Here is a 10,106-nt window from a genome sequence, read left to right on the forward strand (position 1 = left end):
TAGAGCCTCCATAGACACTATACAGCCCTCAGAGCCCCTATAGAGCTGCAATAGGGACACTAGAGAGCCCTCAGAGCCCCTATAGAGCCTCCATAGAGACACTAGAGAGCCCTCAGAGCCCCTATAGAGCCCCATAGAGCCCCTATAGAGCCCCATAGAGACACTATAGAGCCCTCAGAGCCCCTATAAAGCCCCCATAGAGACACTATAGAGCCCTCAGAGCCACTGTAGAACCTCCATAGAGACACTATAGAGCTCTCAGAGCCCCTATAGAGCCCCATAGAGACACTATAGAACCCTCAGAGCCCCCATAGAGCCCCATAGAGACACTATAGAGCCCTCAGAGCCCCTATAGAGCCTCCATAGAGACACTAGAGAGCCCTCAGAGCCCCTATAGAGCCTCCATAGAGACACTATCGAGCCCTCAGAGCCCCTATAGAGTCTCCATAGAGACACTAGAGAGCCCTCAGAGCCCCTATAGAGCCTCCATAGGGACGTTATAGAGCCCTCAGAGCCCCTATAGAGCCTCCATAGAGACACTATAGAGCCCTCAGAGCCCCTATAGAGCCTCCATAAAGACACTAGAAAGCCCTCAGAGCCCCTATAGAGCCTACATAGAGACACTATAGAGCCCTCAGAGCCCCTATAGAGCCCCATAGAGACACTATAGAGCCCTCAGAGCCCCTATAGAGCCTCCATAGAGACACTATAGAAACCTCAGAGCCCTTATAGAGCCTCCATAGAGACACTAGAGAGCCCTCAGAGCCCCTATAGAGCCTCCATAGAGACCCTATAGAGCCCTCAGAGCCCCTATAGATCCCCATAGGGCCCCTATAGCCGCCCCCCATTCACTCACCATCACTCCTTTTTTTTTTTTTTTTACCTTTTTTATCTAAAAAGACAGAAACGGCATCGAAAAAACCCGGAGGGGAAGGGGGAGGGGAGGGATTTGGTGGCCCCGGGGGGGGATTTGGTGGCCCCAAAGGCCACGGGGACCCTCGAAGCCCCCCCAGATGCCACCAGCAGCGGCCACCTCGCGCCTCCTGGGGACTTGGTGGCCCCGAGGTGGCTCTTGGTGGCCCAGGATGACACCCAAAGCCTCCCTAGATGCCACCTCACGCCTCCTGGGGACTTGGTGGCCCCGAGGTGGCTCTTGGTGGCCCAGGATGACACCCAAAGCCTCCCTAGATGCCACCTCACGCCTCCTGGGGACTTGGTGGCCCCGGGGTGGCTCTTGGTGGCCCAGGATGACACCCAAAGCCTCCCTAGATGCCACCTCACGCCTCCTGGGGACTTGGTGGCCCCGAGGTGGCTCTTGGTGGCCCAGGAGGGGTCAAGGTGACACCCAAAGCCCCCCTAGATGCCACCTGGGGTCTTGGTGGCCCCGAGGTGGCTCTTGGTGGCCCAGGATGACACCCAAAGCCTCCCTAGATGCCACCTCACGCCTCCTGGGGACTTGGTGGCCCCGGGGTGGCTCTTGGTGGCCCAGGAGGGGTCAAGGTGACACCCAAAGCCCCCCTAGATGCCACCTGGGGTCTTGGTGGCCCCGAGGTGGCTCTTGGTGGCCCAGGATGACACCCAAAGCCCCCCTAGATGCCACCTCGCGCCTCCTGGGGACTTGGTGGCCCCGAGGCGGCTCTTGGTGGCCCAGGACGACACCCAAAGCCCCCCTAGATGCCACCAGCAGTGGCCACCTCACGCCTCCTGGGGACTTGGTGGCCCCGAGGTGGCTCTTGGTGGCCCAGGATGACACCCAAAGCCTCCCTAGATGCCACCTCACGCCTCCTGGGGTCTTGGTGGCCCCGAGGTGGCTTCTGGTGGCCCAGGAGGGGTCAAGGTGACACCCAAAGCCCCCCTAGATGCCACCTGGGGTCTTGGTGGCCCCGAGGTGGCTCTTGGTGGCCCAGGATGACACCCAAAGCCCCCCTAGATGCCACCTCGCGCCTCCTGGGGACTTGGTGGCCCCGAGGTGGCTCTTGGTGGCCCAGGACGACACCCAAAGCCCCCCTAGATGCCACCAGCAGTGGCCACCTCACGCCTCCTGGGGATTTGGTGGCCCAAGGTGGCTTCTGGTGGCCCTAAGGTGGCTCTTGGTGGCCCAGGAGGGGTCAAGGTGACACCCAAAGCCCCCCTAGATGCCACCTGGGGTCTTCGTGGCCCTGAGGTGGCTCTTGGTGGCCCAGGAGGGGTCAAGGTGACACCCAAAGCCTCCCTAGGTGCCACCTCGCACCTCCTGGGGACTTGGTGGCCCCGAGGCGGCTCTTGGTGGCCCAGGACGACACCCAAAGCCTCCCTAGATGCCACCAGCAGTGGCCACCTCACGCCTCCTGGGGACTTGGTGGCCCCGAGGTGGCTCTTGGTGGCCCAGGATGACACCCAAAGCCTCCCTAGATGCCACCTCGTGCCTCCTGGGGTCTTGGTGGCCCCGAGGTGGCTCTTGGTGGCCCAGGAGGGGTCAAGGCGACACCCAAAGCCTCCCTAGATGCCACCTGGGGTCTTCGTGGCCCCGAGGCGGCTCTTGGTGGCCCAGGACGACACCCAAAGCCCCCCTAGATGCCACCTCGCGCCTCCTGGGGTCTTGGTGGCCCTAAGGTGGCTCCTGGTGGCCCTGGGTGGCTCGTGGTGGCCGGGGCTCAGAGGAAGTAGTCGGCCACGGGCTTCTTGGAGGGGATGCCGCGCGTCTCCTGCGGCGCCGCCTCGAAGATGATGAATTCCTTCTGCAGGTGCTCGTCCAGCTCCAGGATGGCCGCCACGTTCCCGCACCTGCAACACACGCGGCCTTAGCGTGTTCTTAGCGTGTTCTTAGCGTGTCACGACCCCTCCACGCCACCTCCAGCCCCACCGGAGGAGGGGGACACCCCCATTCCGGTCCCACCAGCCCTTAGCGTGTTCTAGCCATGATCTGAGCAACCTTAGAACCTTCTAGACGTGATCTCAGTGACCTCAGACCCTCCTAGACGTGATCTCGGGGACCTCAGACCCTCCTAGACGTGATCTCAGTGACCTCAGACCCTCCTAGACGTGATCTTAGTGACCTCAGACCCTCCTAGACATGATCTTAGTGACCTCAGACCCTCCTAGACGTGATCTCAGTGACCTCAGACCCTCCTAGACGTGATCTTAGTGACCTCAGACCCTCCTAGACGTGATCTCAGTGACCTCAGACCCTCCTAGACGCGATCTCAGTGACCTCAGACCCTCCTAGACGCGATCTCGGGGACCTCAGACCCTCCTAGACGCGATCTCGGTGACCTCAGACCCTCCTAGACGTGATCTCAGTGACCTCAGACCCTCCTAGACGTGATCTCGGGGACCTCAGACCCTCCTAGACGTGATCTCGGGGACCTCAGACCCTCCTAGACGTGATCTCGGGGACCTCAGACCCTCCTAGACGTGATCTTAGTGACCTCAGACCCTCCTAGACGTGATCTCGGTGACCTCAGACCCTCCTAGACGTGATCTCAGTGACCTCAGACCCTCCTAGACGTGATCTCGGGGACCTCACACCCTTCTAGACGTGATCTCGGTGACCTCAGACCCTCCTAGACGTGATCTCGGTGACCTCAGACCCTCCTAGACGTGATCTTAGTGACCTCAGACCCTCCTAGACGCGATCTCGGTGACCTCACACCCTCCTAGACGTGATCTCGGTGACCTCAGACCCTCCTAGACGCGATCTCGGTGACCTCAGACCCTCCTAGACGTGATCTCGGTGACCTCAGACCCTCCTAGACGTGATCTCGGTGACCTCAGACCCTCCTAGACGCGATCTCGGTGACCTCAGACCCTCCTAGACGTGATCTCGGTGACCTCAGACCCTCCTAGACGCGATCTCGGGGACCTCAGACCCTCCTAGACGTGATCTCGGGGACCTCAGACCCTCCTAGACGTGATCTCGGTGACCTCAGACCCTCCTAGACGTGATCTCGGTGACCTCAGACCCTCCTAGACGTGATCTCGGGGACCTCAGACCCTCCTAGACGTGATCTCGGGGACCTCAGACCCTCCTAGACGTGATCTCGGGGACCTCAGACCCTCCTAGACGTGATCTCGGGGACCTCAGACCCTCCTAGACGTGATCTCGGTGACCTCAGACCCTCCTAGATGTGATCCTAGTGACCTCAGACCCTCCTAGACGCGATCTCGGTGACCTCAGACCCTCCTAGACGTGATCTCGGGGACCTCAGACCCTCCTAGACGTGATCTCGGTGACCTCAGACCCTCCTAGACGTGATCTCGGGGACCTCAGACCCTCCTAGACGTGATCTCGGGGACCTCAGACCCTCCTAGACGCGATCTCGGGGACCTCAGACCCTCCTAGACGCGATCTCGGGGACCTCAGACCCTCCTAGATGTGATCTCGGGGACCTCAGACCCTCCTAGATGTGATCTTAGCGACCTCAGACCCTCCTAGACGTGATCTTAGTGACCTCAGACCCTCCTAGACGTGATCTCGGTGACCTCAGACCCTCCTAGACGTGATCTCGGGGACCTCAGACCCTCCTAGACGCGATCTCGGTGACCTCAGACCCTCCTAGACGTGATCTTAGGGCCCTCAGACCCTCCTAGACGCGATCTCGGTGACCTCAGACCCTCCTAGACGCGATCTCGGTGACCTCAGACCCTCCTAGACGTGATCTCGGTGACCTCAGACCCTCCTAGACGCGATCTCGGGGACCTCAGACCCTCCTAGACGCGATCTCGGTGACCTCAGACCCTCCTAGACGTGATCTCAGTGACCTCAGACCCTCCTAGACGCGATCTCGGTGACCTCAGACCCTCCTAGACGTGATCTCGGTGACCTCAGACCCTCCTAGACGTGATCTCGGGGACCTCAGACCCTCCTAGACGTGATCTCGGTGACCTCAGACCCTCCTAGACGTGATCTCGGTGACCTCAGACCCTCCTAGACGCGATCTCGGTGACCTCAGACCCTCCTAGACGCGATCTCGGTGACCTCAGACCCTCCTAGACGTGATCTCGGTGACCTCAGACCCTCCTAGACGCGATCTCGGTGACCTCAGACCCTCCTAGACGCGATCTCGGTGACCTCAGACCCTCCTAGACGCGATCTCGGTGACCTCAGACCCTCCTAGACGTGATCTCGGTGACCTCAGACCCTCCTAGACGTGATCTCGGGGACCTCAGACCCTCCTAGACGTGATCTCGGTGACCTCAGACCCTCCTAGACGTGATCTCAGTGACCTCAGACCCTCCTAGACGTGATCTCGGTGACCTCAGACCCTCCTAGACGCGATCTCGGTGACCTCACACCCTCCTAGACGCGATCTCGGTGACCTCAGACCCTCCTAGACGCGATCTCGGTGACCTCAGACCCTCCTAGACGCGATCTCGGTGACCTCACACCCTCCTAGACGCGATCTCGGTGACCTCAGACCCTCCTAGACGTGATCTCGGTGACCTCAGACCCTCCTAGACGTGATCTCGGTGACCTCAGACCCTCCTAGACGTGATCTCGGTGACCTCAGACCCTCCTAGACGTGATCTCGGGGACCTCAGACCCTCCTAGACGTGATCTCGGTGACCTCAGACCCTCCTAGACGTGATCTCGGGGACCTCAGACCCTCCTAGACGTGATCTCGGGGACCTCAGACCCTCCTAGACGTGATCTCGGGGACCTCAGACCCTCCTAGACGTGATCTCGGGGACCTCAGACCCTCCTAGACGTGATCTCGGGGACCTCAGACCCTCCTAGACGTGATCTCGGGGACCTCAGACCCTCCTAGACGTGATCTCGGGGACCTCAGACCCTCCTAGACGTGATCTCGGGGACCTCAGACCCTCCTAGACGTGATCTCGGTGACCTCAGACCCTCCTAGACGTGATCTCGGTGACCTCAGACCCTCCTAGACGTGATCTCGGGGACCTCAGACCCTCCTAGACGTGATCTCGGTGACCTCAGACCCTCCTAGACGCGATCTCGGGGACCTCAGACCCTCCTAGACGCGATCTCGGGGACCTCAGACCCTCCTAGATGTGATCTCGGGGACCTCAGACCCTCCTAGATGTGATCTTAGCGACCTCAGACCCTCCTAGACGTGATCTTAGTGACCTCAGACCCTCCTAGACGCGATCTCGGTGACCTCACACCCTCCTAGACGTGATCTCGGTGACCTCAGACCCTCCTAGACGCGATCTCGGTGACCTCAGACCCTCCTAGACGCGATCTCGGTGACCTCAGACCCTCCTAGACGTGATCTCAGTGACCTCAGACCCTCCTAGACGCGATCTTAGTGACCTCAGACCCTCCTAGACGCGATCTCGGTGACCTCACACCCTCCTAGACGTGATCTCGGTGACCTCAGACCCTCCTAGACGCGATCTCGGTGACCTCAGACCCTCCTAGACGTGATCTCGGTGACCTCAGACCCTCCTAGACGTGATCTCGGGGACCTCAGACCCTCCTAGACGTGATCTCGGTGACCTCAGACCCTCCTAGACGTGATCTTAGTGACCTCAGACCCTCCTAGACGTGATCTCGGTGACCTCAGACCCTCCTAGACGTGATCTCGGGGACCTCAGACCCTCCTAGACGTGATCTCGGTGACCTCAGACCCTCCTAGACGTGATCTTAGTGACCTCAGACCCTCCTAGACGTGATCTCGGGGACCTCAGACCCTCCTAGACGCGATCTCGGGGACCTCAGACCCTCCTAGACGCGATCTCGGTGACCTCAGACCCTCCTAGACGTGATCTCGGGGACCTCAGACCCTCCTAGACGTGATCTCGGGGACCTCAGACCCTCCTAGACGTGATCTCGGGGACCTCAGACCCTCCTAGACGTGATCTCGGGGACCTCAGACCCTCCTAGACGTGATCTCGGGGACCTCAGACCCTCCTAGACGTGATCTCGGGGACCTCAGACCCTCCTAGACGTGATCTCGGGGACCTCAGACCCTCCTAGACGTGATCTCGGTGACCTCAGACCCTCCTAGACGTGATCTCGGGGACCTCAGACCCTCCTAGACGTGATCTCGGTGACCTCAGACCCTCCTAGACGCGATCTCGGGGACCTCAGACCCTCCTAGACGCGATCTCGGGGACCTCAGACCCTCCTAGACGTGATCTCGGGGACCTCAGACCCTCCTAGATGTGATCTTAGCGACCTCAGACCCTCCTAGACGTGATCTTAGTGACCTCAGACCCTCCTAGACGTGATCTCGGTGACCTCAGACCCTCCTAGACGTGATCTCGGGGACCTCAGACCCTCCTAGACGCGATCTCGGTGACCTCAGACCCTCCTAGACGTGATCTTAGTGACCTCAGACCCTCCTAGACGTGATCTCGGGGACCTCAGACCCTCCTAGACGTGATCTTAGGGCCCTCAGACCCTCCTAGACGCAATCTCGGTGACCTCAGACCCTCCTAGACGTGATCTCGGGGACCTCAGACCCTCCTAGACGTGATCTCGGTGACCTCAGACCCTCCTAGACGTGATCTCGGGGACCTCAGACCCTCCTAGACGCGATCTCGGGGACCTCAGACCCTCCTAGACGCGATCTCGGTGACCTCAGACCCTCCTAGACGTGATCTCGGTGACCTCAGACCCTCCTAGACGTGATCTCGGTGACCTCAGACCCTCCTAGACGTGATCTCGGTGACCTCAGACCCTCCTAGACGTGATCTCGGGGACCTCAGACCCTCCTAGACGTGATCTCGGTGACCTCAGACCCTCCTAGACGTGATCTTAGTGACCTCAGACCCTCCTAGACGTGATCTTAGTGACCTCAGACCCTCCTAGACGTGATCTCGGGGACCTCAGACCCTCCTAGACGCGATCTCGGGGACCTCAGACCCTCCTAGACGTGATCTCGGGGACCTCAGACCCTCCTAGACGCGATCTCGGTGATCTCAGACCCTCCTAGACGTGATCTTAGTGACCTCAGACCCTCCTAGACGTGATCTCGGTGACCTCAGACCCTCCTAGACGTGATCTCGGGGACCTCAGACCCTCCTAGACGTGATCTCGGTGACCTCAGACCCTCCTAGACGTGATCTCGGTGACCTCAGACCCTCCTAGACGTGATCTCGGTGACCTCAGACCCTCCTAGACGCGATCTCGGTGACCTCAGACCCTCCTAGACGTGATCTCGGGGACCTCAGACCCTCCTAGACGTGATCTCGGTGACCTCAGACCCTCCTAGACGCGATCTCGGGGACCTCAGACCCTCCTAGACGTGATCTCGGGGACCTCAGACCCTCCTAGACGCGATCTCGGTGACCTCAGACCCTCCTAGACGTGATCTCGGGGACCTCAGACCCTCCTAGACGTGATCTTAGGGCCCTCAGAACCTCCTAGATGTGATCTTAGCGTGTTCTTAGCATGTTCTTAGCGTGTTGGGGCCCCTTAACACCCCTCCCAGCCCAACCAGACAGCCCGAACGCCCCCCCCGCCCCCCTTAGCGTGTCCTTAGCGTGTCCTTAGCGTGTCGGACCGGTAGCAGTAGTTGGGGGCCGACCAGACGGTGAGGACGGTCTCGCTGAAGTGCCACTTGTAGCCCTCCATGACGAGCTGGTGGGCGCGGCAGATCATGTCGATGTCGTTGGAGGCGTTGAACTGCGCCACCACGTCGCTGCCGAAGAGGTAGCCGGCGCCTCGCGGAGACACCCCCCAGCCCGTCGTGTCTGCGGGGGGGACGGGACGGGGAAAAGGGGGGACAGGGGGAGAAAAGGGGTTAGAGAGAGAAAAATGGGTTGGAGGGGGAGAAAATGGGGTTAGAGGGGGAGAAAATGGGGTTAGAGGGGAGAAAAGGGGGTCGGAGGGGGAGAAAAGGGGGAGAAAGGGGGAGAAAAGGGGAGAAAGGGGGAGAAAGGGGGAGAAAAGGGGAGAAAAGGGGGTTGGAGGGGGAGAAAAGGGGGAGAGAAAAGGGGGAGAAAAGGAGGAGAAAAGGGGAGAAAAGGGGAGAAAAGGGGAGAAAAGGGGAGAAAAGGGGAGAAAAGAAAAGGGAGAGAAAGGGGGGAGAAAAGGGGAGAAAAGGGAGAAAAAGGGGAGAAAAAGGGAGAAAAGGGGGAGGAAAAAGGGGGAGAAAAGGGGAGAAAAGGGGGAGAAAAGGGGAGAAAAGGGGAGAAAAGGGGGAGAAAAGGGGAGAAAAGGGAGAAAAGGGGGTTAGAGGGGAGAAAAGGGGAGAAAAGGGAGAAAAGGGGGTTAGAGGGGAGAAAAGGGGAGAAAAGGGGAGAAAAGGGGAGAAAAGGGGAGAAAAGGGGAGAAAAGGGGGAGAAAAGGGGGAGAAAAGGGGAGAAAAGGGGAGAAAAGGGGGAGAAAAAGGGGAGAAAGGGGGAGAAAAGGGGGAGAAAGGGGGAGAAAGGGGGAGAAAAGGGGGAGGAAAGGGGGAGAAAGGGGAGAAAGGGGAGAAAAGGGAGAAAAGGGGAAGAAAAGGGGAGAAAAGGGGAGAAAAGGGGAGAAAAGGGGAGAAAAGGGGGAGAAAAGGGGGAGAAAAGGGGGAGAAAAGGGAGAGAAAAGGGGAGAAAAGGGGGAGAAAAGGGGAGAAAAGGGGAGAAAGGGGGTTAGAGGGGGAGAAAAGGGGAGAAAGGGAAAAGGGAGAAAAAGGGAGGAAAGGGGAAGAAAAGGGGGAGAAAAAGGGGAGAAAAGGGGAGAAAAGGGGGAGAAAAGGGAGAAAAGGGAGAGGAAAAGGGAGAAAGGGGGAGAAAGGGGAGAAAAGGGGGAGAAAAGGGGAAAAGGGGAGAAAAGGGGAGAAAAGGGGAGAAAAGGGAAGAAAAGGGGGAGAAAAGGGGGAGAAAAGGGGAGAAAAGGGGGAGAAAAAGGGGGAGAAAAGGGGGAGAAAAGGGGGAGAAAAGGGGGAGAAAAGGGGGAGAAAGGGGGAGAAAAGGGGGAGAAAAAGGGGAGAAAAGGGGAGAAAAGGGGGAGAAAAGGGGAGAAAAGGGGGAGAAATGGGGAGAAAAGGGGAGTAAAGGGGAGAAAAGGGGATGAGAAAGGGAGGAGAAGAAAAGGGGGAGAAAGGGGGGAGAAAAGGGGAGAGGGGAGAAAAGGGATTGTAGAGGGGGAGAAAAGGGAGAAAGGGGGAGAAAAGGGGAGGAAAAGGGGAGAATGGGGGAGAATGGGGAGAAAAGGGGGATGGAAAAGGGGG

The 10,106-nt window shown here is 59.2% G+C and overlaps 1 protein-coding gene across 1 annotated transcript; it reads right to left on the bottom strand.

The window, feature by feature from the left end:
* Window positions 1-883: 883 nt before the first annotated feature.
* LOC138735306 (serine/threonine-protein phosphatase 4 catalytic subunit-like) lies at window positions 884-8,648 on the bottom strand. Its single transcript, XM_069883211.1, has 2 exons — window positions 8,457-8,648; window positions 884-2,763 (listed from the first exon to the last, which is right to left on the bottom strand). Exons 1-2 carry the CDS (start codon window positions 8,552-8,554, stop codon window positions 2,634-2,636), a joined length of 228 nt encoding a protein of 75 aa, XP_069739312.1. The 5' UTR covers window positions 8,555-8,648; the 3' UTR covers window positions 884-2,633.
* Between the last annotated feature and the right edge of the window lie 1,458 nt (window positions 8,649-10,106).

Source organism: Phaenicophaeus curvirostris, unplaced genomic scaffold (assembly GCF_032191515.1).
Source record: "Phaenicophaeus curvirostris isolate KB17595 unplaced genomic scaffold, BPBGC_Pcur_1.0 scaffold_686, whole genome shotgun sequence".
NCBI lineage: Eukaryota > Metazoa > Chordata > Aves > Cuculiformes > Cuculidae > Phaenicophaeus > Phaenicophaeus curvirostris.

Coding starts and splice junctions, on each gene's coding strand:
- LOC138735306 (XM_069883211.1), bottom strand. CDS start 8,554: ATGATCTGCCGCGCCCACCAGCTCGTCATGGAGGGCTACAAGTGGCAC. Junction 2,764..8,456: donor GCCCCCAACTACTGCTACCG/GTCCGACACGCT, acceptor CGTGTGTTGCAG/GTGCGGGAACGTGGCGGCCA.